Genomic DNA, 19,625 nt, shown 5'->3' with positions numbered 1-19,625 from the left:
GGATTGGCTGAGACTAACAAGGAGACAGATCAGGGGCAGAGCCAGCACAATTCAAACACAGCCCTGGCCAATCAGCATCTCCTCATAGAGATACATTGAATCAATGAATCTCTCTGAGTAAAGTTCAGTGTCTGCATGCAAAGGGAGGAGACACTGAATGTTTGGATTCATTTTAGGCAGGATACAGTTATATACCTCCCTCCATTTGAACTATTGATACTAAGCAAAGCTGTGGACATACATGTGATACTAATGAGGATCTATGGAGGAGGAAAAAAGGACATTACTCTGGGACAACACAGAAAAGAGAGGGGTAAAAGATAGAAAAAATGTTGGGGCGGGAGAGGAGAAGCAGTTTTCTTCACAAATGGCTAGTCAATCAATTTGACTTCACTTGAACTTTTTACTTATCCAAAACAACTGAATAAGTCTGAATCTTTTTTTTTAGTCCAGTCTATGCTACAAAATGTATTATTTCATTTATTTATTTTTTCCTATTTGTCTTGGTGAAATATTTCAACACTGCCTGTAAAGCAGATCTTCTTACTCTTCCTGAAACAGACGGAAATGCATTGTATCGTGTAAAATAATGTAACTATTAGTAATATCCTGCCTGTGTTCTTATGTAAACCTGAAGGAGAAGAACAGTTTGCTCCACAAACTCACTAGTAATTCAGGAAGTGAGGTATTTTCATCTTCTCATGTTTGAGAGTGAGGATATCACAATGACTGGAACAGTAAGTACCATCTATTTATTATTGTAGAGTATGGATTGGAATGGGTGGAGGCAGTCCAGCAGCAGGCATACCAGGATGCTCTCATTATTCAACCTATGTAGGTATGACACCCAGAACCCTTAATATAACTATTGAATGTATAACTCCAAAACCTGGTTACTCTATATTAGTAGTGGATAATTCACATTTTGGAGAGTTATTAAAGGGTTTCACCATTGTCTTTGATCTGCTTCTTGTGCAGCCTGACTTTGGAAGGCATATTAGTGTCAGGGGTTGGCAACTTCTGGACATCTACTTGATGCTTTGCCAGCATTATGGCTGTAAGAGCCTTATGGGAGATGTAGTCCATAACATTTGGAATGTTGAAATCTACCCCTTATCTAGGTATTCAATATATGAAATCTGACTTTGCTATTAAGATTATGCCATGTGACAATTTTATGCTCAAGATAAAATTGAGCAATCTTAGTATTTTTAATACTAGGATAATAAACAAATTTATTTCAGCATAAAAACTGATAGTGGCTCATGGAATCTCCCCACCTTGTATTCCTGTAAAAAATATTATTTTGTTTGGCAACTACCGGCTGTTTTATAAAATCCACCGTAAAATGTAAAATGCTGCAGAATATTTAGTTAATAAACTGTTAGAATGCTGATATTTACTTTGTATTTTAATATTCTTACTATTATGAACTGTGTGTTATTACCAATCTAATCAATTTACCTTCTTCAGTTGATGAGAATGGTTTAATATTATAATAGGATTATTCACTAAAGCGAATTTCAAAATGTAGGGAACAATAGTCAAGAAAAATGATCCAAAGCAGCAGAATTTTCGGTTTGGTTATTTTTGCTTAAAATTTGGAAATCACTTTAAATTGCTAACAAGTCTAAAAAAAAAAAGCAAGTACCCATTCCACATGAATATTGTGTATGTAAGGAGGTTTGTATGAACTATTAATCAAAAGTATAAAATTCACAAAATGAAAATATAATACTCACATAATGTTATACACAGAGGATGCTGAAACATATACATTTACACACAGAGGACACTGACACATACAGCAGACACTGGTACCCAGTTACACATAGAGGACACTGACACACAAACATTTACACACAGATGACATTGACACAAAGTTACACACAGAGGATATGGACACACACACCCCTACAGATGACATTGGCACACACACACGTTTACACACGTAAGACACTGACATATACACACAAAGGGAACTGACATACACACACACACACATTTAAACCCAGAGGACAGTCATACACACATTTACACACTGAGGAAACTGACATACAAAAATTTACAACCAGAGGACACTGACAAACACACACATTTACAATTTAAATACGGAACACACTGACACACACACATTAACACACAAAGGGCACTGGCACACACTCAATCACTCACACACTCTCACTGCTTTAACAAACACTGACAGACACACTTACTGATAGACACATACACTGACAGACACTCTTACTGACACGCATACTGATTTGACACACGCTGACAGACACACACACATTCATTGACAGACACACACATTCACTAACAGACACACACGCACTGACAAAACCAAATTCAGAACTGCACTTAATCCAAAATATTTAATCCTGGGTGCAACCAAACCAGTAACCAGCACCAGGTCCCAATAATGGTAGGTATAAGAGAAAAAAGGTGCAGGCATTCCAGGGAATTGATTGATGAGACAAGATTTAATGAAACCCAACACTCAGCAACATTTGACCCTAAATGGTCTTTTTCAAGCTTTAAAAATGCTGTTTAGGTCAAAACGTTGCTGATTGTTTAAAAACTGTTTAAAAATCAGCCTGTGTAAATAAAACACATTGTTCTTGTTCTCAAGTACATTTTAGCTTCATAAATGGTTATTATTAAATCACCTACAATTTCTCAAAATAACACTGCCCCTTCCACACCCCCATTCACACCCCTAAAATGAAAGTATCCCTTTTTGTCTGTTTGAAATGCCGGGAGGAAGGAAAGGCTGACAAGGGGGGCCGTTTCCCCCAGGGGCCACTTGCATGCAGATGTTGTTGGCTGCAGCATTACACTATTCTTCTACAGATGAACAGGCAACAGGCAGGATTTGTGTAGGAAAAAAGGTAAGGTCTCTAGCTTGTTTGTAGTGCAGGTAGGCAGCTTTAACAACCCAAACCAGAGTCTCTTCTTTCTTGTCATGGATGGTCAGGAAAATTTGAAATAGGACAAAAAAGTTAAATATGATGTAAGATTTTAGATGTTTTTTTGGGGGGAGGGAGATAGTAATTAGTTGAATGGATTTACATCATATCCTCTTTACAGCAACACAGTTTGCTGACTCCTAACATCATGCATCATTAAAGGGAAGAGGACCACAGAGATCCAGGAGCTGACTTTTTCTATTGTGGTCATGTCAGTTCCATATAAGTCTAGCTGGGCCATTAGCAGGGCCGGTGCAAGGATTTTTGCCGCCCTAGGCAAAAAAATTTTTGCCGCCCCCATATGTCCTGCCCACCATGTGACATCACAATGCCCCGTCCATATGCTCTGCCATATGGGCCAACGCCAGTCTTCACAAAGTGTCTTTTATCTGAAAAGACAGTGTGTTTACATTAAAAAGCCTACAGGCACAGGCTATAGACACCAGAACCACTACATTATGCTGTAGTGCTTCTGGTGACTATAGTATCCATTTAATGTGAGGTAAATTAGAGATTAGTGCCACTAATAATATATTGGATTGCCTACTTACCTCCCATAGTGGTCCTTATCCCCCCCTCCCTCCCATAGTGGTCCTTATCCCCCCCCCATCCCTCCCCTAGTGGTCCTTCTATCCCCCCTCCCTCCCTCCCCTAGTGGTCCTTATACCCCCCCTTTGTGGTCCTTATACCCCCCTCGTGGTCCTTATACCCCCCCTCCCTCCCCTAGTGGTCCTTACCCTCCCCTCCTGCCCATGTAGCGTGGCCGGGCGGCGCAGAACGCGGGTCAGGAACCTTTGTTTCCGGTACCCGTCCGCCGGTGGAATGACAGGAAATGCTCACTGAGTGAGCACTTCCTGTCATTCCGCCGGCGGCCGGGTACAGGAAACAGAGGTTCCTGTCCCGCGTTCTGCGCCGCCCGGCCACGCTACATGGAGAGACCGGCAGGAGGGAGCGCTCTGCGCTTCCCTCCTACCGGTCACTCAAAACCGGCCGCCCTCCATGCAGCAGTGCTGTGCCGCCTGAGGCTTGTAAAAGCGCTCAGGCGGCGCAGCATGAGGAGGCGCAGCGGGGACAGGGATCCGGCGCCCCCTGATAAGTTGCGCCCTAGGCGGCTGCCTAGGTCGCCTTACAGGTGGCCATTAGCTATCTTACATGACACTAAACATGACCTTGTTTTACAAAGACAAAGATAAATAAGTGTAGACTTGGAGATTTGTTTTGTTCTGAACTACAATTTGTCCAAATTTGAGCTGATCTACCAAATTTACAAACTCCAAGCCAAGTGTAGCTGATTTTATTAAAGGACACAGAGGCTCATATTATGGTTATCTCTTTATTTATTTCTCAGCAGCAAAGAAATGATACTGGCATATTCATAGAAAAAAAAACGTTAACGTATACCCTCACAGGGTTAACACATAACAATACATCCAATAAGAATGCTCTCTGTATCATAAACGCCAATGTGACCTAAGTCACTCCTCTTTCTTTGCTGCTTCCTCCTCAGCTAAGTACAATTCAATTTCTCTCTGCCTTATACCAGTTATTTTGGTGTAATGTGTGTCTAATTTATGTTTTTCTCCATACTGTTTATCATGTGCATTGTTCTCCCTTTGCTTGCTACTGTTTAGAATTGAGAGCACTGCTGGCTCTTGTATGTTTTTCCTTTGGTCCTATTTTCCCTCCCTTACAACCCCCTACTCTACCTCGGTCGGGTTGTTTATAACCAGATACTCTGGGGCAGTTAGCAGCCTCCCTTACGGAGGTTTTCTCTCTGTCCTGTACAGAATATTTGATAGATTTAGGGGTGATTATTTCTGATGACTTAAAGGTAGGCAGACAATGTAATAGAGCAGCAGGAAATGCTAGCAGAATGCTTGCTTGTATAGGGAGAGGTATTAGCAGTAGAAAGAGGGAAGTGCTCATGCCATTGTACAGAACACTGGTGAGACCTCACTTGGAGTATTGTACGCAATACTGGAGACCGTATCTTCAGAAGGATATTGATACCTTAGAGAGAGTTCAGAGAAGGGCTACTAAACTGGTTAATGGATTGCAGGATAAAACTTACCAGGAAAGGTTAAAGGATCTTAACATGTATAGCTTGGAGGAAAGACGAGACAGGGGGGATATGATAGAAACATTTAAATACATAAAGGGAATCAACACAGTAAAGGAGGAGACTATATTTAAAAGAAGAACAACTACCACAACAAGAGGACATAGTCTTAAATAAGAGGGACAAAGGTTTAAAAATAATATCAGGAAGTATTACTTTACTGAGAGGGTAGTGGATGCATGGAATAGCCTTCCAGCTGCAGTGGTAGAGGTTAACACAGTAAAGGAGTTTAAGCATGCGTGGGATAGGCATAAGGCTATCCTAACTATAAGATAAGGCCAGGGACTAATGAAAGTATTTAGAAAATTGGGCAGACTAGATGGGCCGAATGGTTCTTATCTGCCATCACATTCTATGTTTCTATGTTTCTATGTTTCTTTCTTTCCCCATCCAAGTTTCCTCTGAATCCCGCCGGTTCGCGGCTGGCGCCGCTTGCGCATGCACAGATCGCAAGTGCACATCGCAAGTCCGCATCGCGGTCACCATATTGTGGTTGGCTATTTTGCTGCAGTTTGTTTCCCTGGCTTTTCGCTGGTTCTGGGGGTGGGTGTGTGCCGATTGGTTGGCTAAGAGACTGGGCAGCTCACCAGTGATCTCCAGGAGCTATTCCTGAAGGAACATTTGGTGAGCTTTGCCTTTTTCAGATTGTCTTAGTAGTGTGTGTTTTAATTTGGTCAGGTAGCACCCCTGCTTAGCCTATGTAATTACACTACACTATACTTCTGTTTCCCTGCAATTTGGCTATTGTTTTCTAGTACATATTTCTGTACATTCTTTAACTTATATACAGGCACAGAAGGATTTGGGAACTGCCACTAATGGTGCTTCCGGTTGTGCCACTAGGCCCATTACGCCCCAGGTTGTACCCAGCCCCCCTAGCCTGACTAATGCTAATGGAGCCTCACAGGAGCAATTGAACTCGGAAGAGCTTCATTCCCTCCTGGATGCTACTATGACTAAGTCGGTGACTCAAGCCATTTATTCGGCTATGGTATGGGGGCCATGTCGGACACTTTGTCCAATTCTATCAGTCATACCCTTATGTCCGCCCAAAGGACCTCTACCCACATCTCTCCTAATCCCCCAGAGAATAAGCTGGCGACTGCCAGTGGGCGTAAAGCAGCCAAGAAATCCCGTCATTTAGACGAGGACACCTCCAGAATTATACAGTCAGACAGAGAATGTCCGGTCAAAGATGATGTGGTCGCACCACAACTAAGAGCCACCCACCGGGAAAAATCGGTGAGGAGTTTGAAAAGGGCAAAAGCCCTAATAGAATCATCCGAATCAGAGTCGGAACAGGAGGAGGCATTGAGCGAGTCTAACGATGAGGACTATTATAATTCAGATATAATTCAGGTACATTTTTTCCTCTCCATGGGCCTTTTTCCATGTCTGGGGATGACCCTAAGAATGGTGTGGATTACTCCACCCTCCTTGATCCTCAGGGTGAACCACTTTTTGATCCGTATACCTTGCAACATGCAAGATCTTCAGAGTGGTTCCCACTGGACTAAGTGTCAAAGTATATCGCTGCGCATATCAGGAAACTTCTTGATAAAGTGGCATAGAACAAACTGCAGGCAGAATTCCCACGGCCCACGATTCCAGACTTGACATGCGTCACTACAGACGTGGGCCCTAAGATCGCCCAATTTTTGGGTAAGTCTGGTTGGAAGGCCAAGAAAGGCCTAGATTTCTCCCGTTGCAACTGCCAAGACAAAGTACTGGATGTCCTTGGACCCAGTACAAAAATATTCGAAATGGTTGAAACTGCCTTGGCTGGTGGTACTCCCACAAACTTGCTGGCCATCAGGCGTTGAATCCAGCGAATCAAATATGTTTGATCGGTAATGCCAATATGGCTTTAGCCACCAAGGTATTCACTCCCTCTGAGACTTACTCCTCCTAGGAGACTGAATGGTCAAGCTCGACCTTCAGGATGCTTACCTCACTGTGCCGATGGCCAAAGGCTGCCAACGTTTCATCCAATTTTGGTGGGAGACAACCATGTGGCATTTCCTGTGTTTGCCCTTCGGTCTCTCATCAGCCCCTTGGTGCTTCACGAAGCTCATGAGACCTGTAGTGGCCCTCCTGTGAAGCAGAGGGGTTCGTCTGATTATATACTTGGACAATATACTTGTGATGGCACAAGACCCACTCTTACTCCACCAACATTTAAGGTGGACAAGGACTTTACTCTGAAACCTTGACTTCCTCATCAACTGGGACAAGTCGGTCATAGAACCCACTCAGTCCGCACGTCCACCCCAACCCAGGCACTCCTCACTTTGGGATGTGGACCTTGTCCTCCTGCTGTTTGAAATTGGCCAATGAATCAAGACCTCTCACTCAAACAACTCACGGCAAAGCTGGTGATGCTGTTTTGCCTGATCTCATGTAAACGTGTACCTGATGACATTTCTGCACGCGCCTTTACTCCTGGGGATGTCTCGTTTGATATTTAAAGACGTAAGAAACCATCTATCACCTCAGTCTTCTACCCAGCTTTCCATCAGAATATAAAACTATGTCCAGTGAACTGTCTCAAAGAATATGAATTTTGGACTTCTATTCGACAACCTCATCATCCTGTTTCTAGGTGTCACCTTATCTCGTTGGGTCAAATGGATCATGACGTTGGCTGGCATCAACACTTCAGAGTACGGGGCACATTCTGTCAGGGGAGCCATGGCATCTAAAACTTTCACCAAGGCATGCAGATTAGAAGATCTCCTATGGCTGTTGATTGGTCCTGTGAATCCACTTTTTGAGAATTTTATTTTCGTCCAGTTTCTCATTTTTCTGATGTAGTGGTTTCACAGCTTTGAACTAGCATAATATGAGCCTCCGTGTCCTTTAATAAAATTACCAGATTTTATTAATTTCATGACGTAATGTCATGATTTTATTAAGGACACGGAGGCGAGTATTATCCCACCTGATGCATGTTGGCGCCCTCCCTCATATGCTTCTTTTATTTGCTAATGGAATTATGATACTACGGCATATGCACTTATTGAGGGTTCTTGTAAGTTACGATTCTGCTTACTTTGGATTTATTACTCTATTTAATGATGTATTATTTTGTTGTCCAAAAACATATTTTACCAGTTGTTCCTTTCAGCCTCATAATCGGATTTGGCACCATTGTGCATTGGTTCTTTTCATGTTTTAAATGGAGGACCCATCTCCCACGGAGTTCCAGTTTATCTACCCAATGAGTTGATATTTCGGTTCAACGTTGACCATAGGTTTTCTTGAACTGAGTTTTTTGTCGGCATCAGCAAGAAAGAGGAGTGGCTTAGGTCACATGGGGTTTATGATACAGAGAGCATTCTTATTTGATGTATTGTCATGTGGTAACCCTGTGAGGGTATATGTTAAAGTATTTTTTTCTATGAATATGACAGTATCCTTTCTTTGCTGCTGAGTAATAAAGAAAGAAATAAGCATAATAACCGCCTCCGTGTCCTTTAATAAAATTATAACTTTAAGTCATGAAATTAGTAAAATCTGGTAATTCCAAACCCAAACAACTTGCGCCATAGGCAAGTAGGTTCATTTTTATTTGTGATTCTGCATTCCATTCGTGGTGCTAAAAAAAGGGATAATTGGTGGGAAAAAGATGATTGATGGCTAGGGGACAATCATTAAACACTGATTTTTAGCTCAGTGAACTAAACTCAAAAGACAGACAATTGTCCAGAGCACCTGCCTTGCAAAGACTTCTTATTTAGCTGCATTGGGAAGTCTGTGATTGGACAGCCACAGAAACTCTGGGCTGGATTAAAAGTGGGAAAAGATAGCGTTTACATTGCTGCATAGTAGCACCTCTAGTGGCAGTTACACAGACTGCAGTAGTGGTTTCCTAGCCTGAACTGATGTTCAGAATCTCCACGTTCTTCTTAAATGACCACTATAGGCACCCAGACCACTTCAGCTCAATGAAGTGGTCTGGGTGCCAGGTCCATCTAGGGTTAACCCTGCAGCTGTAAACATAGCAGTTTCAGAGAAACTGCTATGTTTACATTAGGGTTAATCCAGCGTCTAGTGGTTGTCTCATTGACAGCCGCTAGAGGCGCTTCCGCGCTTCTCACTGTGATTTTCACAGTGAGAAGACACCAGAGTCCATAGGAAAGCATTGAGAAATGCTTTCCTATGGACTGACTGAATGCGCGCGTGGCTCTTGCCGTGCATGTGCATTCAGCGGATGACTTCGGAAGAGGAAGGAGAGTCCCCAGCGCCGAGGGACCCTGGCGGAAGGGGGACCCAGAGGGTGGGGGACACACAAAGTCCCTGTAGAGCCAGGAAAACTAGTTTGTTTTCCTGGCACTATAGCGGTCCTTTAAAAGCGCTATATGTTACCCATAAAGATGCTTTGATTCAATGCATCTCTATGAGGAGATGCTGATTGGTGCAGCGCTGTGTTTTGCCACGCACGTGCAATAGCCTCCCAATAGCCTATGGGAAAGGATTGGATTGGCTGAGATCATCAAGTTTGATGCCATGAAGGCGGAGCCATGCATAACCAACACAGTGAGACTGACATGGCGTTGGAGAAAATGTGAGTAAAAACCACATTTACCATGTATTGCACAGGGGGCCAGTATCCTAAATACTTAGTGTAACACTACAGTGTCAGGAGTACATGTTTGTGCTCCTAACACTATAGTGCTCCTTTAATAATTAATATCTGAGTCTTATACAGCTAAATCATTGTTGCTAAATTACATATATTTGGCATTTGTTTGTGGAATGTTCTAAATTTGTCATAGTTACATAATTTAATAAAGCATACCTTAAGTCTTTTGAAAAATAGAAAAAGTAAGGTTAGGTCTCCACATAAAATTTAGATGGGACCCACCTCATTGGAATTACCTCTATTGTTAAAATATCATAAATGGTAATAGACTTTATTGAAAACCAAATACACATAACGTAAACAAATTCTGTGTAGTTTGGATGTAGAGTCCTTATACTCATCCATTTCTCATGACAGAGGGATATTACAAACCACATACAGCTTTTGCACTGAGACTCCTTAATTTCATTTTGTCACATAATTACTTTCTGTTCCATAATAGATTCTACCACCAGGTGAGGGGTACTGCTATGGGGACGGCTTGTGCTCCCTCATATGCCAACCTCCACCTGGGGTGGTAGGAGGAACAAATTAAAAAATCAGTCTCATTGGCTGCTTTTATACCTAGGATTCTTGCATGGCATCGCTATATAGATGATGTCCTAATAGGGCACATCTGATGAATTTAATGACTTTGTTTCTATTTTAAATGTAAATGATGACAATTTGAGATTTGCAGCGGAGTTTGGTGGTCCCTCCTTGAGCTTCCTAGACCTAACTATCTACATATCTGGGGATGGTTCTGTCCAGACGTCCCTGTATAGGAAGCCATCAGCCTCCATTGCCCTCTTAAAATGGGATAGCTTCCATCCGAGACCCTTGAAACAGGGTATACTGGTTGGACAGTATCTAAGGATACGGAGGAATTGTAGTAGCATCAAAGACTTCCAGGACAAGGCCAACATGCTTAGACAGCAGCTTAGAGAGAAAGGGTACCCTAACAGGTGCTTTAAAAAGGCTTATAAGAGGGTCCTGGAAGCCAACAGAGATGACCTTTTGGCAGACCACTCCCAAGGAGGAGATTTGACTCAGGATGGAATGAGGTTAAAAGGTCGATGCAATGATTTTTGCCTATTTTACTCAACGATACTCACCTAAAGGAGGTTTTGGGCCCACAAGTAACCATAACTGCACGTAGAGGTCGCAATTTTTTTTTTAGTCCCAAGCCATTTGCAGCCAAAACCAAATCCATCACTCACCTGGTTAGGTGGAAATCCTCCTTGTGGTACCTACATGTGTGGTAGGTGTGTCACCTGTAAGTATATCCTACGAGACTCGAAATCAGTGACAGACAGTGAGGGACTGCACACCTTTAGGGTGACACATTTATTTAATTGTAACACTGCTGAACTGGTTTATCTGCTAACCTGCAGCTGCGCCTCTTTAACCCCTTAAGGACCAAACTTCTGGAATAAAAGGGAATCATGACATGTCACACATGTCATGTGTCCTTAAGGGGTTAAAGAACATATAAAGGAACATGTGAGGTCCCCAAAGAATTGCTTAGAAACTCCCGTTTCAAGACACCTCAAAGAATGCCACAGGGGCCTATCTAAGGATATAAGATTCTGTAGCCTAGAGCTGGCCAAACGGGACCAAAGTCGGGGGGGGGGGGGGGGGGGGAGGAGGTTGATAAAATTCTACATTAAAAAGAATGTAGATAGATTTACAAATTAAAAACCCTCAATCGTCTAGGTCTAAATGAAGGCTTCTCTTTCGCCCCCTTTATTTGATCTAACCCTATGTGGATTCTGGTATCCCTATATATTTGGAGAATTGAATTATGTATATTTGTAAATATTGCATAGCCTATTTTCTTTGTTTATTCTTTAATGTTGAAATCAGATCTTTATCATGTATACGGTTATTCTGACTTTATGTAGACATCTAGAAGTAAATCGGATGAATACCGTATATTACCGCTCTTTATATAACACTCGGTGTGGATAATGACCATATCGGTTTGATCGAATGGATAACCCATTTTCTGTGAGGAAACAAGCTGTACACTACAGAATTTTAAATAGTCTTTTAACTTCACTTAGTACATGTACACTTTTTTTTTTGTTTACTTCATTAGTTGATGATATATATACAGTGTACAGCTTTACAGTATACTTTTCATTTAATGTAGATCCTTTTCACCCGTTGATAAAAAAGCATCTGCACAGTGGGTCCAAACCACGTGAGGTATTGGATGACAAACTCACCATTTGCCATCCCATAGTTTAAGGGCTACCCTACCCCGCAGTAAAAATCTTTTAACTATCAAGTAACCCAATCTTTTGATTGCTTGATGGTTTACTTTGCCTTGATTCTTCTCTTTATCCCAAGGGGGATGCCTGTCTGTGATGGCATTTACCATGCAGCAATTGAAAATACTCCCCTCTATATAGTAACTATATCGGAATCAGGCCCGGACTGGCCATCGGGCACACCGGGCAAATGCCCGGTGGGCCGCGATGGCCGTGGGGCCGAGGCCGGCAGGGGAAGGTCCCAGGACTTCCCCTGCCGGTTTATGCAGGGCCGGCACTATCCGAGCGCCGGCCCCGCTGTATTCCATGTCGGGCCGGTGGGGAGATCAAAGATCTCCCTCACCGGCCCACATGCTATCCAATGCGGCCGCCGGCGGGGAGAGAGGGAGGGAGACAGCCTGCCCGGAGAGAGGACCCGGCGGAGCTCTAACTTGCAGCTCCGCCGGGTTCCTCTCGCGAGATCCGGAGCGTTGCCATGGCAACGACCGGATCTCGCGAGAGTGAGCTCTAGCCCGCAGGCTAGAGTTCACTCACCACGAGGACCACCAGGGAACACTGCCACTCTGCCTCCCAGTCCCAGGAACCAGTCCCCCCCTCCCAGGCTAAAGGTAAGAAGGGAGGGGGGGACATAATGCCTGTTATTTTATTTGTTTACCCCCCCCTACACACAAAATCCATTCTAACATTTATACATCACTCACACCCATCACACTCAGCACTCTCACACCCATCACTCACACCCATCACACTCAGCACTCTCACACTCAGCACTCTCACACCCATCACACTCAGCACTCTCACACCCAGCACTCTCACACCCATCACCCCCAGCACTCTCACCCACAGCACTCTCACCCACAGCACTCTCACCCACAGCATACACAGCACTCTCACACCCATCACACACAGCACTCTCACACCCATCACACACAGCACTCTCACCCACATCATACACAGCACTCTCACACCCATCACACACAGCACTCTCACACGCATCACACACAGCACTCTCACACACCGCACTCACACCCATCACACTCAGCACTCACACCCATCACACTCAGCACTCTTACACTCAGCACTCTCACCCACATAACACACAGCACTCTCACACCCATCACACTCAGCACTCTCACACCCATCACACTCAGCACTCTCACACCCATCACACTCAGCACTCACACACCCATCACACTCAGCACTCTCACCCACATCACACACAGTACTCTTACACACATCACACTCAGCACTCGCACATTCAGCACTCTCACACACAGCACTATCACACTCGACACTCTCACACCCATCACACACAGCACTCTCACACCCATCACACACAGCACTCACACCCATCACACTCAGCACTCACACCCATCACACTCAGCACTCACTCAGCACTCTCACCCACATAACACACAGCACTCTCACAACTATCACACACAGCATTCTCACACACAGCACTCTCACACACAGCACTCTCTAACCCATCACACACAGCACTCTCACACCCATCACACAAAGCATTCTCACACACATCACTCTCACACACATCATACACAGCACTCTCACACACAGCACTCTCTAACCCATCACACACAGCACTCTCACACACATCGTACACAGTACTCTTACACACATCACACTCAGCACTCTCACACACAGCACTATCACACTCAGCACTCTCACACCCATCATACACAGCACTATCATACACAGCACTCTCACACACATTACAAACAGCACTGTCACACACAGCACTCTCACAACCACATTCTTACACACATCACACACAGCATTCTCACACACACCACTTACCGCACCCTCACATACCACTTACCGCACCCTCACACACAGCACCCCTCACACACAGCATCCATCACGCACACATACTGCACCCCTCACATACACACAGAACCCCCCCAACACACTGCACCACACACATACACAATAGTTCCAAACACACACATATATATACATACACACACACACACACAGCACCCCTCACACATACTGCACCCCTAAACACATTACATTCCAGACACACACTAGATCCCTTACCCAACTCTGGATCATCTACACACATATAAACACTAGATCCCTATATACACTCTGAATCCGTTATAAACACACACTCACTAGATCTCCTACACATTCTGGGTCCTTCAAACACACACTAGACTCCTATACACATACACACACACACACACACACACACACACACACACACTACACTCTTAACATATACACTCTGAATCCCCTATACACACACACACACACACACACACACTAGATTCCTTGTAAGCAAACACATACTACACCCCTAAACACACACTTTCTACAAACACTACATCACCTATACACACACTCTATAGCCTGTTTGCACACATGCTACATCCCCTTTACATACATTCTCTACAGCCCCTAGCCACATATGCATCACATTACACCACAGGCACAACATGTCTAAAACTAACCTTATTACACAATACCACACCACAATCAGCTCACTCTACACACACGCAATACCACAAGCAGACTCCAAACACATGCACAATACTCTTTCCTGGCATTTTTGTCTCCTGGTATCCAGTTATAGAGACACCAGAGACAAGTTGCAAGGAAACACAGTGCAAGCATGTTATTAAATTTGCTTGCACTGTGCAGAACAAATAAAAAAGTTTTTTTTTTCTCATGCTAGAGCTCTTCAGCAGAGCTCTGCGCATGGTCTGCCCCAACATGCTCACTTTGAGAGGGGGCGTGCTTGTCATTAGTGATGACAAAACACACCTCCTCTGACCCGCCCCCTTCTTAGTGGGCCGCTGGAATAAAAAAATGCCCGGGCCGAATTTTTCTCCCAGTCCGGCCCTGATCGGAATTTAAACACACCTAATTTTGCCATGTGTGTGTGCACCTTGCTAATACCAGGTGGAGTTGGGAGGAGATGTTTGAACCGTCCACAGTTTACTCCCCTGTTCACGCTATTGGTTGGTTCCAGCGAGGAGTTTCACTTCCCCCTTCTCCCTTATAATAGACACGGTTCAGATGCCTACCAACTCTTGAGAAAGGTGGACATTCTCGCCGAAACAAGCATCGAGCGCTATGCCGATGCAGTAGCAGTGGCGGATCCAGAGAGTGATCTTGGGAGGGGCACTTTTAGATTATTTAAAGAAATAATCCATGCACAATAACCACTACAGCTCTGTGTAGTGGTTATGGTGCCAGGAGTGCCGGGACCCCCTCCCAGAGTAGTCAAACCATTTAAGAACAGTTTTACAACTTACCTGGGGTCTGCTGGGATATGGGGCTGTAGTAGGGCATAGGAGCAGTGGTGTGTGTGAGTGGTGGAATGAATGTGTGAGGGGTGCAGTGTGTGTGTTTGTGTGTGGGGTGTAGTGTATGAATGTGTAGGGTGTGTGGGGCAATGTGCATATGGGGTGCTGTGTATGTGTGTGTGGGGCAATGTGTATATGTGTGTGTGTAGGGCAGTGTGTGAATGTGTATGGTGTGTATGGGGGGCAGTGTGTGTACGGGGGGGACAGTGTATGTGTATGGGGGGCAGTGTATGTGTGTGTGGGGGCAGTGTGTGAATGTGTATGGTGTGTGTGGGGGGCAGTGTGTGTACGGGGGGACAGTGTAAGTGGGGACAGTGTGTGTATGGGGGGCAGTGTATGTGTGTGGGGTCAGTGTATGTGTGTGTGGGGGGGCAGTGTGTGTGTAGGGGGCAGTGTATGTGTGTGTGGTGGCAGTGCGTGTGGGGGCAGTGTGTGTGTGGGGGGACAGTGTATGTGTGTATGGGGGCAGTGCGTGTGGGGGCAGTGTGTGTGTGGGGGGACAGTGTATGTGTGTGGGGGGCAGTGTGTGTGTGGGGGGACAGTGTATGTGTGTGGGGGCAGTGTGTGTATGGGGGCAATGTATGTGTGTGGGGGGGCAGTGTGTGTATGGGGGGCATTGTATGTGTGTGGGGGCAGTGTGTGTGGGGGGGACAGTGTATGTGTGTGGGGGCAGTGTGGGTATGGGGGCAGTGTATGTGTGTGGGGGCAGTGTGTGTATGGGGGGCAGTGTATGTGTGTGTGGGGTAATTGTGTGTATGGGGGGAAGTGTATGTGTGTGGGGGGGCAGTGTGTGTATGGGGGGAAGTGTATGTGTGTGTGGGGGCAGTGTGTGTGTGTGTGGCAGTGTATGTGGGGGCAGTATGTGTGTGTATGGGGGCAATGTGTATAGGGGGCAGTGTGTGAATGTGTCGTGAGGAGTGTAGGGGGGCATTTTTATAAAAAATAAAAATAAATAGAATTTATAAAAATAAATACATTTATGTCCCCCCTCCCTTCTTACCTGATCCCTGGTGGTCACAGTGGTGAGAGAGAACTCTAGCCCGTAGTTCCAGGGTTAAAGTTCACTCTCGCGAGATTTGGTTACCACGGCAGCGCTTCGTGCTTGCGAGAGTAGGACCCGGATGAGCTGCAGGCTGAGCGCCCGGGTCCTCTCTTACTCCCCTGCCGGCTGTCATGCAATTCGTATAGTATGAACGAACGATATAGTAAGCTATTATCAATTGAACAGGGATATCGTGTGAATTGTAACAGGCAGCGGTCGACAAATTTGCTGCACGAACGGATGACACTTCACGAACGGATAAGTAAGCATAAGAATGGAGCCTATCCCCGCGTTTTTAGGCCCAAACGTGGGAAATAACGGAATGTTATTTCCCACATGGCACTTACGTGCCGGGTCTCATGAATGTAAGCCAGGTAAAGCGTCTGTGGAGAAGCCGGGTGGCAGGACCGGAGGTCGGAGGCAGTGGATACTGCAGCAACAGAAACTTTTTGGTGGGTATCTCAGACCGGAAGTGCTGGTTGCTATGGGGAGACAATCAACGTGAATGGCAGAGGTGAGTAGGGGCTCAGGGTTTAAATAGGGGACACAACTCCTCCCTCAAATACAGGCCTAATGGCCTTTTAACATATGGGAGATCTGTCTACATATTCTGGTTTAATCCAATAGTATATACTACAGATACTGATCTCCATATATACACATGTATATGAGTATTCCTACCCCAGGTTTTTAAAGGAGTATTGCTGTGATTTTTTGTCTTATACACGGTGGGTTGTTTTTACACCTTTTTTACGTGGATTTGTTTTTGTTATGTGTATTTGGTTTTCAATAAAATCTATTACCATTTATGATATTTTAACAATAGAAGTAATTCCAGTGAGGTGGGTCCCATCTAATTTTTATTTGGAGACCTAACCTCACTTTTTCTATTTTTCAAGTGTTGATGTTAATTGGCTTCATGCCCCCTATTACCTCGGTAACCTTCTCTATAACAACAGTGTAGGTTTTTCCTACATCTGAGGCCGTATCTTACCTTAAGTCTTTACTAACGCTTTTCTTCTCTCTCATCTCTTTATATATAGAATGCAACGGTGTCTAGCATGATAAATGGACTCAATTTCTCTACAGCAAACTTCAACAACCAAACAACACCTCCATCTGGATCTTCTCATAAACTGGGAATAGCCATCCTATCCTTAGCTTTCATCATTGGCTTCCCAGGCAATGTCTTCATCATCTGGACCGTGCTGACACGAATACGGAAACGCTCAGTGACTTGCATCCTAATCTTACATTTAGCCATAGCCGACATGAGTCTGTTACTCACTGCTCCATTCTTCCTCCACCTCCTATCAACAGGAAGTTGGGTGTTTGGGCATGTTGTTTGTAAATTATGCCATTACATTAGTTGTCTAAGTATGTACGCCAGTATCTTTCTAATTACTTTTATGAGTGTGGATCGTTTCCTTGCTGTAGCTTTACCTTTTTCTTCTCAAAAGCTAAGAACAAAGGAAATTGTCCTGCGCTTGACTTTTTCAGTGTGGGTGCTATCAGCATTGTTAGCTATCCCGATGCCATTTTACCGCGATGTATTCATTATATCTAATCGGACACTCTGTATTCCCTACCACAAAAGTTCTGGACACATTATATTTCAGTACCTTTTTGAAACTTTGTTTGGTTTTTTAATCCCATTCACTATTATTGTGTTCTGCTATGTGTATATTGGTATACGGTTACGTAGTGCGCAGTTCCAGAGCAAGCGTAAGACAAGCCGCTTAGTTATATTAATTATTGTAACCTTTGCTCTTTTCTGGATTCCTTATCACTTGGTCAATATGCTGCAGGTATCAGGAGAGACAACATCAAAACTAAAGCTTAAAAATGCAGCTAAAAGTGCTCGACCCAACGTTACTGCATTGGCCTTCCTCAGTAGTAGTGCCAACCCTGTGCTTTATGCATTTGCTGGAGGTTCCTTCATCAGAACAGCTGGGATAGGATTCATGGCCAAGCTGTTAGAGGCGTCCCACTCTGAAAGCTCCAGTTTCCGGACTGTCAGTTCCGTTTTCCGGCAACGAAGCAGAAACGAGTCAGTAGATGTGGAAAAGATACGGGAGATCACAGAGGAAAGCAAGACAATTTCCACCAATCAAACAGAATAACTCTAATAATGACACCAATGAAAATATATCTTCTAAGTTATTTTTCTCATTATGAAACACAGCTATACACAATGCAAAACAATACAAATAGTGCTCTGATATACATTTCATATGTGTTGTGTCCTTTCACTGCTCCACTAAAATCAGGAGCAGAGTTCAACATAATTTCTGCTTAATATAACAACTGTGGATAAGATAAAGTGAACATTTAGCTTGCACAAATATTCTGATGACAAGGTCTGCATTATGTTAAGAATAAAATGTCAAAAGTGCAGTCTTGTATGTAAATGAATTAAATATTTTCTCCTAAAATGTTGCATGTGCAAAGAAGGTGGCAAATTGCAGAGGGAAAAAAATGCTTAAGCTTTGTTTGGTATAAATTTTAGTAAAAGTTTTTGAAAATTGTCCAAGTCTTAGTTTTCAATGTTGTCAGTAAATATCTGCCATAAACTGTAGTTATTCAATGGACATTTTAGGCACCCAGACCACTTCATCTCATTGAAGTAGTCTGGGTGGAGTGACCCTGTCCCCTTAATCCTGCAATGTAAAACACTGCAGCAGCGCCAGCCTTAGGGGTGTGCGAGCTGTGCGGCCGCATAGGGCGCCACAGCAACAGCGGTGCCAGCGGCCGGCACAGCTAATAGTTCCCCGGTTTTACTTGTAGCCCCAGTGCTAGGCACACGCTGGGGCATCACCTCACTTGCTGCAATAAAGCAGGCAAAGGCTCCAGGAGCAGATCCTCCATCAGACAGTGAGTGCAGGCAGACACATGTTGCCTGTAGAACTCCTCAGGGCCCCTCCATGCTGCTTGTTTCGGGGGAAGTGACATCATGAGTCAGAGGTCGGCATGAACCGCACAGAATGGCCCTGATCAGTTCTACCATAGACATAGAATACCTAGACGCCGCATTGCGTGCTGAGCGTTGAGGAATGCGGGCGCCATCATGGACCAGTCGGCGCTCTACTGAAGTTATTGAAGAACCCTTGGAAAGTCCATTTCACAAAAGGTAAGTGAAGGACTTGGGGCACTTATAGTCCTTAATACCCCTACCCCTAGTCATTAATACCCCTACCCCTACAGTGATAATACCCCTACCCAGGCACACACAGTGTTAATACCCCTACCCCAGCACACATAGT

At 44.3% G+C, this 19,625-nt stretch overlaps 1 protein-coding gene across 2 annotated transcripts; it reads left to right on the top strand.

Annotated features, from left to right (window-relative positions):
- Window positions 1-642: 642 nt before the first annotated feature.
- LTB4R (leukotriene B4 receptor) lies at window positions 643-18,759 on the top strand. Of its 2 annotated transcripts, none has more exons than XM_063454837.1 (2): window positions 643-737; window positions 17,406-18,759. In XM_063454837.1, the coding sequence occupies exons 1-2, from the start codon at window positions 702-704 to the stop codon at window positions 18,483-18,485; spliced, it is 1,116 nt and encodes a 371-aa protein (XP_063310907.1). In that variant the 5' UTR covers window positions 643-701; the 3' UTR covers window positions 18,486-18,759. The 2 variants fall into 2 exon arrangements, with proteins under 2 accessions (XP_063310907.1, XP_063310908.1); XM_063454838.1 differs by lacking the exon at window positions 643-737 and adding an exon at window positions 773-838.
- Window positions 18,760-19,625: the final 866 nt, after the last annotated feature.

The sequence above is a fragment of the Pelobates fuscus genome, chromosome 5 (assembly GCF_036172605.1).
Source record: "Pelobates fuscus isolate aPelFus1 chromosome 5, aPelFus1.pri, whole genome shotgun sequence".
NCBI classification, from domain to species: Eukaryota; Metazoa; Chordata; class Amphibia; order Anura; family Pelobatidae; genus Pelobates; species Pelobates fuscus.
This window is presented reverse-complemented; position numbering and strand designations above follow the sequence as displayed.